The sequence below is a fragment of the Uloborus diversus genome, chromosome 10 (genome assembly GCF_026930045.1).
Source record: "Uloborus diversus isolate 005 chromosome 10, Udiv.v.3.1, whole genome shotgun sequence".
NCBI classification, from domain to species: Eukaryota; Metazoa; Arthropoda; class Arachnida; order Araneae; family Uloboridae; genus Uloborus; species Uloborus diversus.
Window position 1 is genome coordinate 26,373,039 of NC_072740.1, and position 22,749 is coordinate 26,395,787.

General features: G+C 31.8%; 1 protein-coding gene across 1 annotated transcript in view; it reads left to right on the forward strand.

Annotated features, from left to right (window-relative positions):
• Positions 1–21,760, forward strand: part of LOC129231693 (tyrosine-protein phosphatase 69D-like) — a 679,130-nt gene extending 657,370 nt beyond the window's left edge. The window contains exons 25-29 of the mRNA XM_054866058.1: positions 2,342–2,473; positions 5,714–5,848; positions 7,690–7,850; positions 7,936–8,071; positions 19,274–21,760. Coding sequence (XP_054722033.1) covers positions 2,342–2,473; positions 5,714–5,848; positions 7,690–7,850; positions 7,936–8,071; positions 19,274–19,357 — 648 coding nt within the window. The 3' untranslated portion in view covers positions 19,358–21,760. The remainder of the gene's footprint in view (positions 1–2,341; positions 2,474–5,713; positions 5,849–7,689; positions 7,851–7,935; positions 8,072–19,273) is intronic.
• Positions 21,761–22,749: the final 989 nt, after the last annotated feature.

The following is a 22,749-nucleotide window of genomic DNA, read 5'->3' on the forward strand; positions in this document are numbered from 1 at the left end:
TTTTTAAACTTTATTCAATTATATGAAGATTATTTTAAATTATTTCTATGTTCTTTTTCAATTTAAATTGACAGTCGTAATCTTGATTTATGATTTTATTGCCTTGCCTTTTTTTTTGATGATTTCTGCATCTGTTTCCTTCTGCTACTATGAAATTAATAAACAAATTAATGAAATGACTATTCACGATATCAGTTTTTGCGTTCTAAACTAATTATTCTCACATTATACGCAGCGTACCCTTATGAAAATAGTCTATAGAATTCTATAAAATAAATCTTTAGAAATACTTATATAGAGTCTTATAGAATTATAGGCCGTTTTCCATAGAATTCTATAGAAAAAAACTCTATAGGGTTCTATAAAATTTGTTCTATAGATTCTATATACTTCCTATAGAATGCTACAGACTTGTTTTTTTTAGAATTCCATAGAAATGTCCTATAGAAAATTGGGCAATAATACTATAAAACTGTATACAGGTATTTCTTTAGAGCCTGTATAGATCTTCCTATACATCCTCTATAGATCTTATTAAGAGCCTCATAAAAGACAATTAAAATGCTTTACATAATCAATATATGTTTGACAAAACCAAATTATGCCTAAAAATATTAGGTGCAGCAATTTATTCCAACGATTACACATTACTTTTAGATAGAGACACTACATAAAACTGGACAATGCCACCATTTGGGAGTGCTAATTAAATATATTAAAACCCCTATCAGTACAAAAATAAATGTTAACACATCCAAACTTTCGGTTATTGTTACTTACATATGAATTAATAGTGCAAAAACCACTAAAAAATTAATGTAATTACTTAGTCGTGAGCATAATTTATTTAGCAAAATCAATTGCTATTTCCGATGCATAATCAAGTGCGTTCTGCATTTAAAACTCAAGTTTTGTTTTATAACTACTATTCATAAATATTTTCGTTCCTATTTGGTTTCAATCAAATCTAACAAAACATCACAAAAATAATACATAATTTCTAACGAATTCGGCAATGTTCGGCCATTTTCAGCACAACGCTTTGTGACGATCGCACGTGGAAAACGGACGATTCCATTCGGGGCAGAAAAGGGAAAACATACTGGGGCATGCGCAAAGAGATTGAGAGAAATATTGCCGGCAAGCTCTCGCGAAAAAAACGGAAATTGCATCTTGGAATTTCGATTAATTTATTTACTAAACAATGAAAAAGAAGTTATACGATTTCTCACACACTTAAAACTAATTTCAATGTTGAGAAGTTTTATATGTTACTATAAAATATTTTAAAAATTTTAAATTTTTTATCTTTAATGAGTATGTATTTCTATTTTTTAATTACAAATGTTTCATTTGTTTTCTTTGGGTTATGACAAAATGCAACAGTATTATTATTAAAGACCATACTACAATCCTCCCTTGTAATAAAAAAATGACCTTGACAGATAATTAATTGTTAAAATAATTATTCTTAAAATGAAATAGATTAATTAGGAATTAAACTATTTCATTTCAGGGATTAAAATTCCTAATTAGGGATTTTTAACTTTTCCAAATTGGAAATACTATATAAACACCAACGAAAGCTATAATTGTAAACAAAATGAACGAATTCTCAATTTTTTTACAAAATTCTACGGTAAAAGAAATTGTATGATCAAATTCTGTAGATCTTTATAGAATTAATTATCTATATAAACTTCATGCTCAAATTCTAAAGCAGTTTCTAAAGAATTTTATAGAAGAAACTTCAGAATAGATAGAAACTTCATTCTCAAGTTTTATATGGATATCTATAGAATTATGTAGAAATAATTTCTATAGAAACTTTCTTGTAGACTTCTATAACTTTCTATAGAATTCTATAAAGCTCTATCAACCATTTTCGTAAGGGTGTGTTCTTGAATTAACCATTATTTTTCATACTTACATTCGCTTCCCAATGTAACATGAATCATCTTACTACATAAATAAAACATAGTGATTGTATTAATTCCCGTTTACAATTGTTTCTTCATAATGGTTTTAAGCTATCATAATAAATATCCTGAATTTAATTTGAATTCTCACCTAAACTTTTATTTTATATCTTAAAAACAATATAATTTGACTTGACTTTTATTTGTATTTTTAATTGCTAGATATGTGATTGTATTAATTCTGTATTAACTCGTATTGATTTATTCACTCATATTTCATTACCGAAAATAATTTTCACTTGAGACAACTAAGATGCAACTGTTAAGACACAATAAAAAAAAAATTTCCAAAAAATATGCAATATGTATAAATACATAAAATATGTGTTTGCGTGTATTAATGAGTACAATTCTCCCTAAAGGGCTACGATAGATCGTTGTCATTCATCATAACTCAAGATCCTTTAGAATCTACGGTGATAGAATTCTGGAGGATGATAAAAGAACAAAGCATTACAACGCTTGTAATGCTTTCAGAAATTGGAGAAGGACAAGTAAGATTCATTTACATTAATTAAGTTCTATTGATTAACATGTAATATTAAGCCTTATCCAGCTGCCTAAGACTGACATTGTATTCTAGAGAGTAATTATGAGAAGTATTTTATTTAACTTTTTGCTTCATTTTGTAAGCAATAATGAAAACTGTTTAAAAGCAAATTGCTCGCGCTAGCTTAGAAGGCAATTCGTAAGTAAAACTAGTCTTTCTTACGATTCATGATTGAAGCAGATAAAAAATTTCTTCAGTTTTAAATGTTTAAAAAAGCATTTTGCTTCAAATTTCTGAAAACTTTTGAAATCAGTACCGTTCTTATTTTGCGAATGAGCTTAAAGGTTTGACGTTGAAATTATGACACGTTTCCAGTCTTAGATTTTGAGTGGGCCATAGAGCATGTTCCCTCTAAATTGTTAAATGTTCTGCTATACTACATTAAATTATTTTTAATTATTTCCTAGAGAGCATGATAATTTTTAACTGTTGTGTACGAAAACGTGAAACATGTTTCAAGAAAATGACTTTTCTAAACAATCATAGCTATGGTGTGCTATCTAGGGTTCTATTAACATACCGGGAGACACTCGGCCAAACTTGTACCATCTTGTAGTCAGGCCTTACAATTTTAGTCAATGCCCTTGAATGAGTCTGCCCCTTAAAGACAGGGCCCTATTCCACAATCTAATTGATCCATTCAGTGATCAGGCCTTGGCTATGCACCATAGGAGTAACTTCGGAGTCGAAGGTCTGTGCAGAAGAATGTATTTTGCTCACTAAACTTACTCGTTTTGAGTTCAAGGATGTAAAATGTTGCAATTTTTTCATTGATGTTTGTTCATATGATCAGTAATTAGCATTCAAAAAAATGCAAGTGTGTTCTAAGACGAGTTATTTCAATTAAGAAATCAAATTGAAATTGTTCATTTCTTTGAAATCTCATAAGAAACAAGAAAAGAAAGAAATCACATACAGAACTTTCACAGAAATATTACCAATGTGATCTCGATTTTATTTTGACCTAATGAAGGAATTATCCCTTCCTTTGAATTTCGTAACGAAATAGCTTCAGAACAATTCAATGAAACTTATAATACTACTGCAATTTTCTCAATTTTGTGACATTATGTAGTCATTGAAGTCTAATCCATCCAAGGCTGTTCCCAACCGGGGTGAGGGGTAGAATTAACCCTCCTTCCTGGGGAAAAATTTCAAATACATTCTTAAAAAAGCTCAACATAAGGGCCATTATTTACAAACTTAGAAGTATTTGAAATTTTTTGCAGGGTTTAGTACATAAATGGTACGTTCTGGTTTGAATTTAATTAGTAAATAATCTTTCGTTAAATCCTTGGTAAATAATTCATCGTTAAATCTTTCATGACTTTGTAATGAAAGATTTAACGATGTAGTACCACTTTTTTACTTCTCGAAGTCACCTCCAAAAATCATTTCTGAAACTGAATCAAATCATATTAATTTTAAGAACAAGATGCGATTTTCACTATATACGGTTGAACCTGCGTCGATACTCTTCAAAAATATGTTTTAAGATGAATAATTTTATGTTCTAAGTGAGATAATACGTCTTTTATGAACACTAATAGTTGTGTTGTTGAATTTCAATAACGTTTTAACTACTTTATTACAATTTTTTGCAACAAGGAAATTTCACCACCTGTGCGTTAGTTTTGAAAACATGATTTTTACTTTCATAGTAACCAAAAAACGATTAACCACGTAATTTGAATACAAAAGATGTACTGCACAGCCAGCTCTTTGACTTAGGGGATAAATGTAAAACCTCAAAAAATAAGGGAGGAAAAGCCTCTCTAATTGCAGTGCTTTCAAATTATTGAAACACGTCGTTCAGAAGAAACCTTGCTGTTGCATTATGGCTGGAAATTTGGCTTTTTTTCTCTTTTAAAGGTGAAAAATTTGCCTGGGAATCTAACTACTAATTGAAAAGCAAAAGGGCAAATAAGACAGAAGCTTCTTGAAAAACAGATAAAATATTCGAAGCCACTGAAAATTCTTTAAGAAAATAGAACAATCAGAGAGATAAAATTTTCAAACACAGAAGCTCAAACTTAACTATAGTCAGAGTTACCTACCCAAAAATTAGCTAGCCGGATTTTGATTCATTCCCGTAGTTCGAAAACTGAGTATTTTGCTTCTCTAGATTGAAGTGGACAATAGGTGGACTGAAGCGCAATTGAACGTACCGAATCAAGTGATGTTGTGCATTGGTTTGTTTAAACTTCGTTACCACCAAGCCTTGAAAGTTATGCACAAAAGTAGGGTCAAACCTTAGAGCAGAAATTAGTAAATATAGGGAGCTAGTCGAATCATTGGCGAAGCAAAAGCTTGGGCAAAGAGCTCGAGTCACGTGACTCAATAACGACGAATGGTTCACACGTATTGCGTGAAACTAACGAAGAAAACCTGATTTCTTCCAATGTTTTTACTTAAAATCTATCACGTGACTTGGGGTCTTCGCATCACGAATGAAAGTCTTCACTCCCTCCATTTTATCTCTTCTCAATGGGTCAAACTTCATAAGAGAGCTTCAGTTGTTGAGTTTGTCGTAATTACGTAGTAGACTTTTCCAGATCTAGATGTACAATGGAATGATAAAAGCTTGGTATTACAATACAAACATAAAATACTTCCCAATGCTTTGCAAAATGCTTTCAATTAGTACCACCAAAGATTCTGCAAAATTCTTAGCAACTATCCTGATATTCATCTTCTTAATAAAATTGGTTGCAGAAGTAAAAAAAGGTAATCTAGGAATAGTGTAATGGGACGTGATAATAGTTTTTTTTGTTTCATCGTCACCAATATTTCTTGTAACTATGTTATGATATAAGTCTGATAAACTCTCCAGTTTGTTTCCAAGAGGCATTCTGTGTCCAAAAAACTTGCTTCAACTAAATATCAAAAGGCATCAACTAATCCCAAAATAAAATTTAAAATTTGTTTTGAAAATTTTAGTGAGTACAAAACGAACGTTTTTAATTTGAAATGATAGCAAATATTCTAAAATGCTTTATGTTTTAAGGTTGTTTTGGGATATCATTAAAAATAAGTCATTATGGTTACGGAAAATGATTTTTATGTTCCATAAAGAACAGTAACAATTTTATCAATATTTAAATCAATTTTAACACGTGCTTTTATTCATGCTTCATATGCAAATATTTAGCAGTTAAATAAATAAAACTGATTTCTTTTTCAGACTAAATGTCAACCTTACTGGCCAACAGAAGGGCAAGATAAAGTATGTGATTATATTGAAGTGACTTTTGAAAATAGTGAAAAATTTCCATTTTATACCAAAAGAGAATTCACTGTTATTAACACAAAATCAAAAGTAAGTAATTTTCGCTTTATTTTGTTGTTGTACTTAAATGAACTTTAAATGCAAGGCAGGTTAATTTGTAAAAACAGCTTTTCATAAAAGTTATAAAAACTCTCATATTTATGACCATTTTTAATCATCCTTGTTAATATTAATCACGTAAGATAACATTAAAAATACATAATAATCAATAACATGAAAAATTATGCATAAAAACATTTAGTAACAAAAATGATAACGTTAGGTCATTAGGGAATGCATAAGACCAATATTAAGCCACGCAAAATATCAAGTTTAAGCTACACATAAGCTAAACATTACGTTACATAATGCAAATTGTTTTATTTATTTATTTTTTGTTAACGTATTTTTTAAATACAGTGTAAGATTTTCAAAGCACTTCTGCGCTGACGAACTGTCATTTATTTGCAAAAGATCAAAAACTTTGAAATCACTATTCTTAACTGATCTTTTTTGTTCATCAAGATACTGAAAATGCTTAACAAAATCCCCAATATGGGTTGAGTATTCGCGCAAATAAAGTGGGCGAAAAATTTGTGTCATGTATCAAACAATTTATGTGACAAATGTCAACGCTATGTTTTGTAATGCTCAAATTACTCTCTACAACTCTGCATCACTTCCAAATATTATCTGCAGTTAGCAATATATAATGGGTGTTCAAATGAAAAGGTCCCGAACGATACTGTGGGTGTAAATGAAGACTTTATTCAAGGTATGTACCACAGGCCTGAGCACCACATTCCCACGGATTAACTAACTGAAGGATTCCTTGTTCCCAGAATTTCTGTGGTTGTGACAAGACCCAGTACTTTACAATGTTCTTGAGTTCGTCGTCCGTGTTAAAGCGCTTCCCTTTCAAATGCTTTTTCAAAGGGTCTAACATAGAAATCGGAGGACGACATGTCCGGTTGTAGGGCGGATGGTCAAGCTACTCCCACTTGATATTGGCCAGCGTCACCTGGGTGACCCTGGAGACGTGTGGACGTGCCTTATCACGGAGCAGAACCATTCTTCGTGAATAAGTGGCGGACCTCGTACGTCAAAAAAGACGGTCAATTGGACGGTGCTCTTTGTAAGAGCCTCTGTTCTCTCCTTCGCATGCAAGAGTCCATGCATGCTTCGATCTATGCTGGATACTCTAATAGCATTCCTAGCAAAATATGTTAACGGTTGCGTTGTTATGTCGTTTGGTGCCTTTTCATTTGAACAACCCTAATATTGTATAAGCGCCCTTCAGGTTTAGCGCTCTAAGTTGAGGTGTTTAGTATCAAAACCAGTTCAATCTGTTATTTAACATTTTACAGGAGGGACAATGAACATTTTAGAATTATATGCTATTTTTTCCTCAAGGAAAACGGAACTTGGTAGCAATTTTAGGCCTCATTGAGCTAGATGTATTTCAAATCGCTTTTCAGCGTGATAGTATTCAAGAAGTAACAAATAATGAAAAAAGAAGAGACAATTTTGAAAAAATATGGATTTTGTTGGTTTTAATGCTAAATACCTGAATTGGTTTAACTGGGTTTAGTACTGAACGCCTACACGTTATTTTATTCAACTTTTTCTACAATGTAACTTTTGAATTAATCCTCAATTAATATTATTTCTATGAATTGAAGTATTAGTGCAATACCTACTTCATTTGTAGAAAAATAGTTTTTATTGATGGTAGTAAAATTTGTCCAATCCAAAACTATGCTTCAAGATTTATTGCTAGGGCAAATATGAAATTGATCTTTTTGAAAAAGGGATTGCTAATACATGCACTGTAATCTTTTATATACTGCATGCAACTATTAATATTTGCTTTCCTTTTCATAACTTTTAAGAGTGAAGACAAGCATACAATTCATCAGTTCCAATTTCAAGAATGGCCTTGTAGTGCTGGAACCGTTCCCGAAGGTACGCTTGGTTTGATTACTTTAATAGAAGATGTACAGCAAAATCAAGAAAAACAGATGGGCAATGGGCCTATAACAGTTCACTGCAGGTAAATAAATATTTGTAGGAAAATCAATTTGAACTATTGGAATAACATGTTCAATTTCTTCACTTTTTTTTCTTTGTCTTTTTAGTGGAGGAGGGGATAGGAGTAGCGTGTTTGTTACGCTAAGTGTTCTCATACAGCAGCTAAAGGCTGAAGAGCGAGTAGATATATTTCAGGCAGCTAGGTATACTCGTTCACAAAGGCACTGTATGCTACAAACACTGGTATGTATATCCTATTCATCCGTATGACACACTCTTTCATTATGTTACGTATTGCTACAGAGCGCACATAGATGTGCGCAGTGTATCTTCATTATAGTTCCCAAATTAATTATTTTGCTTAAATAATAGTTGCAATACAAAACTCTCAAAAAAAATTGGTATGACAATTCAGATGTTGAAAGCAAAGAGAACAACATACACCATAATAAAATCTAAGATGCTTCAAAATTTATGCACATAACATACACAAAGAAATTCATATGAACGCACATGAATGAACTCGGTCATAATACCAAAGATAATAGAGCTAGTGAAGATTGGACACTCGACGACCGGTTTTTACGCATGGCAAGGAAAACAAGCGTAAGTAGAATGAAAACTGGTGCTTGAAAAAAACTGACATTCAGAGCTATAGCCGCCAAGTTGAACTTAAGATTCTTGGAATTGGCGTAAAGGTTACAACACTAAGAATTCTTAGAAAAAGTGGGGAGAAAGGACGGGGATACTAACCACCGGTTTCAGTTCCCGCGACAATGATAACAAAACCTAATTGATTCCAGATGTTATCTACGGAATCTTGAAACTCAATTTACATCTTCTTCCCATTCTTTTGAAAATCTATTTAACGGGACGCTGATTAAGCGGCGATGTGTTCTTCATAATGCCATAGAAAGTCTAAAGTACAAATACGTTTGGAGTGGGCTGTCAAAAACTAAAACTAAACAAAATAATTTTTCTACACGCCCCTTTAATTCCAACGCTTTTTCTTATTAATGCTTTAAGTTTTTGCGAACAAACAAAAAAAAAAAAAAAAAGAAAAAAAAATGATGTTGTGAACTACTAAGAATTTTTTAATTTTAAGTTCAAATTTTTTCTTCTTGATCAAATCAAACTGTGCCAAAAAAAAAAAGATGCAGTAATAGATCAAATATCAAAATATATTTTAAACAAAAATCTTTACTCACGTGTATTGGCAACGATATGGTTGATGGCAAGCATAGAGCGCAATTTTAATTCGCTTCTTGATTATCACAACGTGGAAACGTTGTGAAAGATGCGGCAAACTGCATCATTTGTGACGCCATTAAAACCACGCCTTGTTTGAAAAATCGGACATTTAAAAAAAATAATTAAAAAATAAGTGTTGGGAAAATGAAAGTATTTTCTGGGTCCAAGTTATAGTTTTTGCTTATTCTATCGATTTCAGTGACTACAAGTACTACTTTTGACTGAAGGAAACCACCCCATTTGTTTGTGAAAATTAAATAACCACGTCAAACAGACTGAATTGCAGATTACTGCAGACTCGTGTTTCGGCGTTACAATGGACGGCTTTCTCAATGCAAAAGAAATGAGCTTTTGGTTGAAAAGACACCCGACAAAAGAAACCTAACCATTTCTCCGATGTTTTTTCAAACATAAGCTCATTTCTTTTGCATTGAAAAGGACATTCATTTGTAACGCCGAAACACGTATCTGCAGTAATCTGCAAAGTGTGCTATTTGGCGTTGTTATTTCTCATTTTACTTTTTGCACATAAGTATTTATTTGACTTATAGTTCGTTTTTTTTTAACCCAATTAATATACAAAGTAAAAGAAAAATAAATTGAAATAGAAGAGATCTAAAAATTCAAGAAAGTTACATTAAGATTTAAAATGAGCTCCCATTTAAAAGAAACTGTTATAAAATTTGGAAAGATTTTTACGGAGTTGTTTCCTAAAATTTGTTCAGCTCCTGGCATCAAAAAAAAATTAGTCTTCGCCTTCAATACAATTAACTGCGCTTGGTTCGATTGTCCTGAACACATCCATAAGTGGGACTTCCTCCCACAACTGTTTGCAAACAGGATGATTTTTCACAAACTGAAACTTTTAAATAGAAAAATTCAAAAAAATACCCTTCAAGAAAATAAAAAACTAGAGAAATTAAAATAAAGATTCATAAAGTGATATTTCTCAGAGCATAAGCAATTTCATGTATTTATTTTTTCGAAAAAATCCTTCCTTTTTTTACAGCGCCAAATTCAATTTAACTGAAGCAATTAGTTTGCTCAAGAATTTTAATTAAAATATTTGCTCCTGTAAATAACAGAATAAGAAAATTTGATTTTTGGAAGCCTTTCGTATTGCATGTTCAACGAAGCAAAACAGTTAAGCCACCGGATCGAGTTCAGCCTTGTCACGGTAAAGCATTTCCCTGCATGTTAAATATTACCAAAACATATTATCAAATTATCACACCGTGGCGCGAGTTTCATTGCTGAAACACGCGGGTTACTTCCTCATTGGCTATTATTGGCATGAAGATGTGCTATTTCATATCTACTTATTTTTTATTTTATTTAAAAATGTTTATTCATATTTTTTCCGGATATTAGAAACTAAATTTTTGGTGGGGACTGGGGAATGCACTAAATTTTAATGAATGCACATCATTTTATTTGATTTTTCATTTTCAGTATTTAGTATATTTTTTCTTGCTGCTACTAATTAGCTTACATCTCAGAAAAATTCCCATGATTTTATTTTAAATTTGATATTCATGGCATTTAAAAGCATGATTTTAATAATTATGATATAAAGTATATCGCTGCGAATCATCTGTATACCTCTAGTAGAATCTCCTGTTTTTTTTCGAAGGTTTGCAAGTATGCATAATAAGATACAAAATATTAAATTTTCAAATTTACTCACACCTGTTTTAGCGGGATTTTTTTTTTTTTTTCGTGGTCAATCTCCAACGCACAGAAACAGGTATGTCAAAGAAGCATGTAAATGCTGCTCATTTACTCTAAGTCCCTCTTCTATATTATCTTTTTTTAATGCGATGTTTAAGTATTTTAAAGTTTTTTAAATTATTCAGATGAGATGTTTATTTTATGTGTTTGAATTTTTTAATGAAGTATTTTAAGTTACTATAAGCCACAATCTAGGTTATAATATATGTATCACCATTCAGTTGTGTGTAGAACGTTGTCAAGTTAAGATCTTCTGTCAGATTGAAATCCCATGTGGTGAAATAGCACTTGAGGGGTGGTAAATTTGCTAAAAGAGGCTTCACGAATCAACGTGCAGTATACTTAAAATTTAGCTAAAGTATTATTTTCTGTAACGATATTTTTGAATGAATTTTGTCTTGTTGAAAATGTGTTTATGTATACTTAATAAAGAAATGAACATTTAAAAAAATGACATTTATTTCTTTTGCCATGGCATTAACTAGTTGCAAGAAAACTTTTATAAGTGCAGAGTTGCAAGAGGTGCAGAGCTATATTCTGCTAGTGTAATGTACAAATCTGCGGTGTGCAGGTAAAAGGCAGTAACTGCAAATTTATTCATTTTTCCCTTCTTTTTTTTTTTTTTTTTTTGCATTTTTGTCATCTATAGTACGTTATCTTTATTGTACAAGCACGGTTATTTAGTTTCCGCTGAAAAAAAGCGCGAAAAAAAGTCTAATTCCAACATTTCCTTATTGTTAGTATTGAATCCACCACACATTTCTTCAAATATCTCGAAAACTAATTTCTGAGGATACTGCCGCTTACCTGCACACGGTAGAAGTCTTAATTAGATGGAACGATTGTGAGGAATATTGCTCAGTGTTGACGAAGTTTAAACGCTTCGTAGGACGCAGCGCTAATGAAATGCTTGACAAGAAATGCTTGACAAACGTTAAGAAGACTACAATTTCAACAGCTTTTTACGCTATTTTAACGATTTTAAGATCTGTTGTACCATTTGCCAGGTTAGCAGCTCTGTTTCAAATGTAAAATAATTTTTATGTAAAATTGTAACGTGACCTAAAGTGTGTTTTAATTGCATAGTTCTTGAAGTAGCGTGTCTTAAATCATTTAATTTTAAGTGAAAGGTGTCCAAAGGTGGCCAGAGTATCAGTTGATATTTTAAAAGGTAATCGATTTTCAGTCATTCAACGCGGTTGCAGTAAAGCTCGAAAAACTCCAATGTGAAATTAGCAGCAAAATTTCTAAAGCATCGCAAACTATCATGAGTTTGCTTTATAACAAAGGGAATAGAAATTACCGAGTGTAAACTTAGAATCGTTTTAGGAATAACAACAGGCACAAAAGGGAAAATTCTTACTTTCCGAAGTCTTTTTCTGCGAAACATAAAAAGTGAAAATAAAAAGATTTTTGAATGCAAAATGCACAAAAAACTTTTCCAATGACGGTAAACATGAGCGGAAGATATAAAGTTTAGGATAACACATTTTAATACTGATAATCGAGTAAACATAGAACTTGTTGTCCCTTGGAATAAGCAATAGTCACTGCTTTAAATAATTTATCGTTATATCTATAAAAATTTCAGACATTAAAATACTTGCTCACATTCTTTTTGAATAATTTATGCTTTATGGATTCTTTTTTTTTTTTTTTTTTTTTTTTTTTTTTAATCATTTTATCCTGGAATTTAAATTTTCTTCTTGGAAATCAATTCAAATTTTAAAATGCTGAAACGTGCAATGTAACAAGATTAATACATCAAAAACGCATTCCCGTGAAAATAATAAAAATAACTCATGAAAGGTAGGCCAAGTAATGGGAGGAATCATATTTACGTTTCCTGTTATAGTAGAATGCAAAATTGTACAGCTCAGATAGCAACGTATAGGCGCTGGGACAGATGGAGAATGAGAACTAAACTATTTGTATTGCTTTATCTACCCTAATTTAATGAGATGTATAAAAACTTTTTAGAAGTTTGATACTTTTAATGATAATTATTAGTATTTTGTAATGATTTTTATTTATTTTTTGAAAAACCTTCGCCAAGTCAAAGGGTATAACATTAAAGAACGGAATTAATTTATTAAACTTTGTTGTGTAAGTATTCTTGAATCCCATGCCATGGAAGGAGGGAAAAAAAAAATCTAATAGCTGTCTATTAAACATCTGAAATACGCTTCGACTGAATGTAAGGAATTAAACATAAACAGAAGGAAAATAAGGAACCGTAAGTAACTAGGGATTTCAGAAATAATTATAATGGATTCGTTTCCAAAATTTTAAAAGCATTTTTTCCTGAAAGAGCATACTTGAAAACATTGGATCTGATCATTTTTTAAATAATTTGTTTAAGTTTAATATTTTTTAAAAATTACTTAAATCGGTCTGCTTTCATTGTTTACGTTTCTGTCGTGTGACATCGCAAATGATGAAATGCCATTCAATGTTGCCATTTACAGTGGATAATATTTAATTCGCATCTTTACTCACGTGTGTTGGCAACGATATGATTGACAACAAGCGAAGAGCACAATTTTAATTCGCTGCTTGACTATCAGAACGTGGAAATGCGAAGAAAGATGCGGAAAAGTGCATCATTTGTGACGTCATCTAGACCACGCCTCGTTTGTAAAATCTGGCATTTAAAAAAAATTAATTAAAAAATAACTGTTGGGGAAATGAAAGTATTTTTTGGGTCCATGTTTTTTTTTCGCTCATTCTATCCATTTCAATGACTAAAAGTAGTATTTTTGACTGAAGGAAACTACCCCATTTAAAACTGGAAATATAAAACACGTGATAGAACACGATTCCTTAATAGTAAGTACAAGAAGCTTATGAATAGAGTCGTGTAATGTGCATTAAAAAAATCATTAACAGCAAATACTCTTCAAAATACCTAAAATATTAGCGAAAAATTAAAAAATATGCATTAATAATACTTTAGTTTCGTCGATAATTTTATCTGAACTGAATACAAAATACTTAGCCATTCTATTTTTAAATTATTTGTTATTTACGCGATCCAGGGCCGGATTTGGAAGTGTGGAGGCCCCGGGACAACGAAGGAGTGGAGCCCCCCCCCCCCTTCTGATATATACATAATAATATTATCTTGTGCAATCATTCTTTGTAGAAATACCAAAAAAAAAAAAGGATATTTTGTAAAAATTTTATTGTGGGGGCCCCTTTGCTGTGGAGGCCCCGGGGCAGTTGCCCCGCCTTCCCTCTTCTAAATCCGGCCCTGACGCGATCAATATTCGGTATTAAACAGGGGGATACGAGGGGAGAGTCATGGGGATCATAACCCTTTTCTAACCGTCGGCAGATTATAAGCCCACGTTGTGTTCAAACACTTTTTCCTTAACTTAAATACATTATATTTTCATCCTTTTCTTTCTGCTAGTTTGACATCTTGAACTTAATTGTAATGTAATACAAGATTTGTTGACATGAAAAAAATAAAAATTATAATGTGAATAGAGAAATTATAAAATTTATAAGTTAAAAAATTGTGACAAAAATGAAAATACATCTCTGCATTCGCTTCACAAAGTAAATAAATACAAAGTCAATGAATTAAATAAAAATAAATAGGCAGTAAAAAAGGAAAATAAAAATAAATAAAACAGCAAAAAAAGAAATGAGAAAGATCTTTGCATCTTCGTAAACAGTCTGTTATTGATACAACACACTTCTGTGTTCCTTTTGCTTATTTATTTGCTTTCATTTTTTCTTAATGACCCTCTCTGAGGCTTAAATGCCCATATAATTACCACCCTTCGCCAGAGGGAGGGGAGAAGAACTGATTCAAACACGGCACACGGCGCACGACGCACAGTGGCTGAACTTGGCGATTAATCGCTGCACACAGTATAAAACATTTTTTCCTCCAAAATTCAATCGCCAACACGCCTGTGAAGTTTTTTTTATGTGCTCAACGACTTTCATTGAAGTGGGAGAAAACGCGAAAAGCATTGATCTCTACGGGAGTGTCCAGTCTTATGCGAAGCTATATGGTCTTTGATAATACTACGAATAAAAAATATTTTTCAATATAAATGATTTTTCAAACGTTTTTACAAGAAAAAAAAACTGAAAATCGAAAAATATAAGACAATGGAAGAAATAATTTATAATTCGGTAATAATTGAAAAGTTTTTAAGATGCTGATAAGCTTTTGGTTTCGGATAGGTTCAGAAACGCGAATTGGCCATGTTTCAACCAGATTCTGTGAATTATTCTTAGAAATAACATCTCAAGTTTTATGTGCACCAAGTTTGAGTTCTTGTACGCTTGTAAACTGTTACCCTTCTTTATGAATAGCTCTATGATCAGTAACATTTAAGTCATGAGAATATAAAGGCTAATTGAGAACGATGACATTTTGTTTCTCAAGCCACTATTTTGTGATCTGCGTAGCCTGTATTATAATACTGAAATATACAGTTTTTGCAACTTAATTATTTGTATGCTCTAAGTTGTTCTTATAGAACATTAACGTAGTATTCTATGTTAATAGTTGAAATTAGATTTCCCTCGATCTGAAGCGATTTTAAAATCTGCTTTTACAGGGTTCGGCTATTAATTTCCAGGACTGACGTAACTGTAGGAGAACGAAAAGCCAGAAAATGGCGCTAATGATTGCATATTATAGAGCGTTTTCTTGCGCATGTGCAGTGTAATCGGTGTCATTCTAAAAAGTGGTTCTCGTGGAAAAGCGCATTAAAACGTAGCTCTCAAATTCCTGTCGTCGAAGTGAAAATGGAGCAAAGAATTAACATTAAGCTTTCTTTAAATTTTAGCAAGACAGCTGTAGAAACATACGAAATGTTGAAACAAGTTCACTTGAAGTTTTGAATGGTTTAAACACTTTGGCAAAAGCGTTGATGATGATCCACACACAGATCGGCTGCAGTCCGTATGTATGCTGAAAGCAATTGAAAAAGTTCGCATTATGTATTACAACAGGAATTGAAGAGCTACGTTTTAGTGCGCCTTTCCACAAGAACCACTTTTTAGAATGACACCGATTGCACTGCACATGCGCAAGAGAACGCTCTTCAATATGCAATCATTAGCTCCATCTTTCGGCTTTTCGTTCTCTTACAGTTACGACAGTGCTGGAAATTAATAGCTAGACCTTGTATTATTGCACTGTGTTTTTTGGGACTGCTGACTTTAATTAGATACTACTTGCTTCATTCCATTGAGAATGATTTTTTTTTTTTTTTTTTTGAGCCACCCCGTTTTATTGTTGGTACAGTCAACGGCCTTTGCATCCAGGTTCCGGGATCGATCCCTGACTAAGTTATAGATGCTACTGATGGGTATTATTACGTCGTCCCCATCATATCCTAGTACTTCGGATTTTATTTAAAGCTATAAATCCGCCAGTCATTCGAAAAGTAATTCGTTCTCTGCCTGTTCAGCTAAATATGTGTGTTCAAGACAATTGCTCATTTAGGTTTCAACCAAAGCAACAAACATACTTCGTTTAGTGGGCGTTTTTAAGAATTGTAAATGTTGTTTAAATTTTGATTACATAAGACTACTAACTCATCTTATACTGATAGTGCTTTTTAAGGAGTTCTGACGTTGCGTACACACTGTTGGCCTCATTGTAGCAAGAATTTTTATGGATAGTTGCTCAAAATTTAAGTGACATTTTTAGGAACTGTTGTTCTTATTTCTACGCTAAGAAGAGCGTTATAAAGGATTAATGACAATACGAGAAAGAAGAGCGTTGTCTGTCTTTGCATAACTAAAAGAATTGGACAGTAATAGAAGAACCAATCGCCGATCATCATCATCGCCGATTATGGAAAAACATTTCACAAGCAGTGTGGAAAGCGGGTTTCTTCAGCGTGGTACTCAAATGTGCTAACGAGCAATTTTCATCACACGCCAATAATTTAAATGAAATTTGGTTTTTAAATACACTGATCAATTTTAGCAAAGGAAAAAAATTGAGTTTCCTTTCAGAAATTTCGAAATTCGTTCAGTGTAATCCTAATCGTGAGCACTGCGTTGTTTACAATCATCACAATCTCGAGCTCATACCTTCAAATACCGTACCTAAAATTTTGGTTTGATTGGTTCAGCAAATAGGCTCTTATTGCTCCGTTCAGACCGGAAGTTGCATTTGAACCCGCCTATGTACATATAAAACATTTAACAGTTTATTTAGAAGTCAACATTGCTGACCTATGTGCTAGGAAATCTGTCCATTTAAAATATAAAACAAATGCTCTGAGCATCTCGCAATATTTGTTTCCGGCATCTTAAAATGATTGACGCCCGAAATGCAGATATCCAAAGAATTAAAGTGTGATTGCACGTACTATACATGACCCCTTAATAACCATTTTCGTTACATTGAAAAAGAGTCGAATTACATTTAATGATGATTCCAGTTGAGTTAAGAGCAAACACAATAATGATTTAAAGGCAACGAGAAGAGATTCAAAAAACAAAAAATACTCCTAACTCGAGGTAAAATTTGCCAACCTTTACCTCATCTCGCAAATGAGAAAGGGATTGGCAAGTCTAATTTTCAAGAACAAAAGTCGAAATTTGGTGTCATAAAAATAGCATTGACCTCTTCATCAACGTAATTTGAATAGTGTCTCAACTTCTTCAATTAGAAATAAGAGCTCGAATGACGCTTTTGCTGGAACAGTTGCTTTGGCACAGGATTAATGTTGCATGGGTTTTACACTTTGACGGTAGTTGAATTAGTGTGTAATGCTTTAATATGACACAAAAAAAAGTTATTGTGCATTAACACACGATTTCCCCAGTGTATGTTTTCAGTGGGCGAAATTAGATCGCAACATATTTTTAATTTGTCGTATACATGTCACAGTGGTGATCAGAATTATAAGGACAGCAGAAAAATTGCTGAGAATAAAAATGTTTCTGAAATAATTCAGTGAAATTTAGACACAATATGCCTTTTTAGAAATCATTGTGGAATGCAGAAAATTTGAAAAAACGAAATATAAATGTTTTGTCGCGATTGATTTAAAAAAATGTTAGTATTAAAACTGGACAAAATTATACGGACAACGAGCGTTTTGCCCTGAAAAATCCTAGAAATTAATAGTATCCCCATTTTGTTTCAATAACTTATATCTGTCTTCATGTCATGGAAGTTGAAAAACGTTCTAGGAAATTTTGTTCCTGGCTCTTTCGATAGAGAAAATGAGTTCTTGCTTATTTTGATATTGAGTACCATGTTTTCATACTTCGGGTGCCAGAATGTCTCACTAAGTTTCTATTAAACTGAGATCAAGCCTTTGTCCGGCCAGTACAGTAATTTCACGAAATAAGCATCAAGCAATGATTTTGAGGTTTAAGAAACATATAATTAGGCATTATTCTTCTGGAACAATTAGTTTAAACTCGTAATTAACGGTGATTTTGGTTGAAAAAAAATTTTGCGCAGAACTTCAACATTGCTCTCAGAATTCATTCGGCCCTAAACAAAAACATTTGGTATAGTTTCCGTCCGTTGCGAAACTTCCTCAGACCATTACTGAACCGCCTCCAAATGTACGCTTTAAGATTTTTTTTCCTCCACAAAGATCGTACCAGAAGTGGCAAAAACCATCTAGTCCATCCTAATTAAACTTTTTCTCTTCGAAAAGCATTACATTATCCCACTTTTAACCCATAACAACGCATTTTTGGCACGCTCAATCTTCGGTCTCTTATGATCAGTTTTTAAGAGTGTCATGACATTAGTTCTCTTGATGTTTGTTTTTTGGAGCAAACTCGTCTTATCGTCATTAGTTTCACACACACAGAAACAAAAGATTTCCTACCTTTAAGTCTTTGTCGACCTTATTTGCCATAATTTTTGAGAAAGCTCTAAATAACTGATCTCTATCTATTGAAATTTGTTGCAATTTGACATACAGTACGTCGTGAAATTTTTCAAGCAACCACTTCCTTTTTCTCCATTTCTTTCAGTTCTGAACGTAGCGGGATGACTGTAAAAATATAATGTGACTTTCCCCATCGCTTACTAAGCTTTTATATCGTTATGTAGCACAAATGCAGAACAAAAAACATGCAAATTTTCCTTTTTAGAATATACAAATCGAATTGTCCTTATAATTTTGTCCATATCACAAAGTTATAAAATAAAGTATCATTTACTTTTGGTTACAAGTCATAATATTTGCATAACCTTTGAACCAAATACAGCGAAGATATGGTAGTTTTTCCTTTTGTCCTTATAATTTTGACTACCCACTGTATTCAAATAATATGATGTATTCAAATTATGTGATTCAAATAATATGATGTATGTATGTTTGACTACCACTGCATTCAAATAATATGATGTATTCAAATAATACGATTCAAATAATATGATGTATGTATGTATGTTTTGTTCTGTAAATTACTTGGTATGAAAATAAATTGTTCTTTTATTTCTTTTAGGCACAGTATGACTTTTTGTACAGAGGTTTGTTAGAGTATATTGTGTCTAGAAATTTGTGTGATATGGGCGACACACAGCTATGATACATTAGACTTATTAAATTCCATCCATCATTTACGATTTCTCTGCCTGTCTTACCTGGCAATAATTGGGCCATCGTGGTCTGTGCTGTCCAGCCAGCAAGTCTGGTGGAGTTGTTGCTCAAGTAGATGAGTGCCATTATTCCAGTTGTAAATTATTAATTGCTGGATGGCTATCTGGTAATAAAGGTGTGCTTGCGCTGAAAGATGGTATGCATTGTTGGATTACATGTATAGTGAAGAAATTTTAAAGTATGTGTTCATGTGTGTATAAACAGTATTCTGGTCCTAAATTAAGATACCATGAAAGATGAGAAATGTCATGTTCTCTACACCATTGACAATTTTGTAATTATTCATACAGACAGCATGATGAGCAAAATCTCCCAGTTCATATGCATCATTTATTTTATCATCCATTGCTTCTATGAAGGCTCTAGAGCTTTGGTGCTACTAACATGGAGCATGGGTGTGTACGTTAGATGCAATAAAATACATCAAAATTTCGATGAATGAGAAACACCAGCTCATTGTGGAGTGCCTAAAATCTCTACCTGCTGCATTTGTTCATTTCTGCCATTAGTGAGGTGCTTCAACTCATTAGGTGTGTACATGTATATTTAAAAGTGTTTAGTTGTACATAGATTATATTTTGTAATTACTGCTGTACATCACAGCCATGATTTTGTTATTACTTTATACTACTTTTATAAATATCCATGAAAGAAATCATAAAAAAAACTGTAAAGTTTGTTTTATGTTATTTAAGTATGTTCTTGTCCTTACTCGGTGTAGATGAATGTTATGAGTACTAGTGAAGTTAGAAGGCTTTAAATTTTACATTCGAATGGCAGCTACAATTTCTGCCAACGTGTTTTCATCTTTTATTTTATTTTGATTTAGAGAGCAACATATCATAATGAAACCAATCAGTATTTTTTACCTGGTGATTTTTTTTTTTTTTTTTTTTTTTTTTTTTTTGAAGCATCAAATACGCACTCAAATGCTCTCTCTCAAAAAAAAAGTCCCACCTTCAAGAATTTTATACTCTAATCGTAACATATATCTGCATAGTTTGTAAAAATTTTCATATCAATGTTTTTGCATTAAAATCGGTTGGTACTTTTCATGTGGTAAAATTATAACTGCTTTTGTTTCTTCCAAAAAAGGTCTTAATTAAGGATATTCATTGAAATAAGGATTTCCTGTTTTATGCACATCAGCTACGAAAATATTTATCTCAACTGTTTCTATCTCAAAATAAGGAAGATCTGTGTACCGAGGGTAATCTTGTACCTACATTTTTACATTCAGTTCTCAATTTTTTTATTTAGTTAGGTAAGTTAACACACCAATTGTAACTATTGCAACCATTTTTGAATCCTCGAGGAGCAAGTAGTAACAAGTTATTATTAGAGAACTTGTAGTGTTGCTGGAAGTGAACTTCCGTAGCTCATTTTTTTTATTTCTGTGCAGAGCGAAGTCAAAAATGTCTCTTTAAATTTTAGTTTGACACATTAATTACTAAATACGGTATTGAATAAGTTTCCCGTTCAGGTTAATTTTTCAGTAGAAGTTTCACATAAAATCATTTTTGTTGCACCTTGGGCCATATAGTTGCCTCGTACCTAGGTCCACATCTTTATGTTAATATTTTAATAAAAAGATACATAGTTAGCAGAACGGCAATGAACACAGCTGAATTATAGAATAATTTTTTTTAACTATGATTTAACGCATTGTAATTTAAAAAGTTACCACATGATAAACGAATGCTATTCGCTGATATTGTTACTTTTATAAAACCCATGTTTGGTTTCTCATTCATTACAGTTTGAACCTTGACTAATGGTAATGTACTTAGGTACGTTGACATTTTACACCTAGGGACGGTTACTACTTTTTCATAAAACTTTCAATTGAGTAGAACTTGTCATTTACAGCATCATACTCAATGGAATGGTAATTACTATAACAATATGTGCTAACCAGTTTAACTTTTGAATAAATCAGCAGCTGTTTTTGTACAATGAAAAAAAAAAAGATTCTTGGTACACAGGACCAAAGTTTTTGTAAAACATTTCAAGTTAACTAGAAAAGTTTAAAAATTTTTACAAAAAATTGCTAAAAACTAACTTAAAAAAAAAACAGTATAAAGTTGTGAAATTACTAAGTTGTGAAAGCGGGAAGAAAATTGGTAAAAATGGTTAAAATTAACCATTAACTAAAACTTGGAAATCCCTATTTTTCAGTCGATATTCTTTTGGAAACTTGTTACGTCTCCACGAGCGCTGATAAATTTAAAAATGTGTTGTTATTGAATCAAATTAGTGCCATATTTAATATTAATTTTATATAAAAATATATATAGATTGAAATTCATGTTATATTCTTATTGTCTTTTTTCCATGCATTAAGTTTCCTTTGATGGTTTACAATTGTAGGATAAATTGTATTTTATTTGGATGAGTTTCAAAAATCCCTCTTGCAAACTACTCACAGATACATTTCTGCATTTGAGTTGTTGTCAATAAAACTATTACTTGTTTTTTCTATAGATATGAGAACTATTGGAAAAATTGTGCAGCAAGCATTTTGAATGAAGCAAAGAAAGCATATGATCCTTAACCAAACACATCTATTTTATTTTACTAACTTATTATATTTTGCTCTCAATATCATCGACTAAAAAACTTTTAAATCAAATTTCACGGTATTATCACAGATAGAATCATAGATAGAAAATCTGTTTGTTTGATTATTTCCATAAGGAACCGCTTTGAACGAATATTTTACAATAAAAAAGGATTCATTTTTTAGAAAAATTTATTATACTGTTTGTGATATAATGGAAAATAAATTATTTGTATGGATATATTTTATAAAATACCCATTTCTTAAGATCTCAACCATGTATGTTGAGTTGATTCTACTTGATTTTCTTATTACATTTTGTAGTTTCTTTCTTTTTGTGCTGCGCATGTGTACCTCAGTACTATAATTTATTATTTGAAAAAATGTGTAAATGTTTTTTCCATTTATGTATAATTTTTGTCTAATACGCAGGTCTGTAAAACTAGTATTAATATTTGCACCTTGCTTTACAGCGTTATGATGATAAAAATAGAAATATGCGATTAATTCAGCAATAGCAATAAAAACTTTAGCCGCTTGTTTCGACGTTACGAGAAATCTCGTTTTCATTGAAAAGAAATAATGTTATAAATAAACAGACGGGAAACTTTTCTTTTGTCAGATGCCTGTTCATGCATAATTTCACTTCTTTTGCTCTGAAAAAGAGGTTTCTTCTAACCCTCAATACAGAACCACAAAATTTTATTACAATTTATGCATCTAATGTTAATTTTTCTCTATGTATATTTTTTATTTTGAAC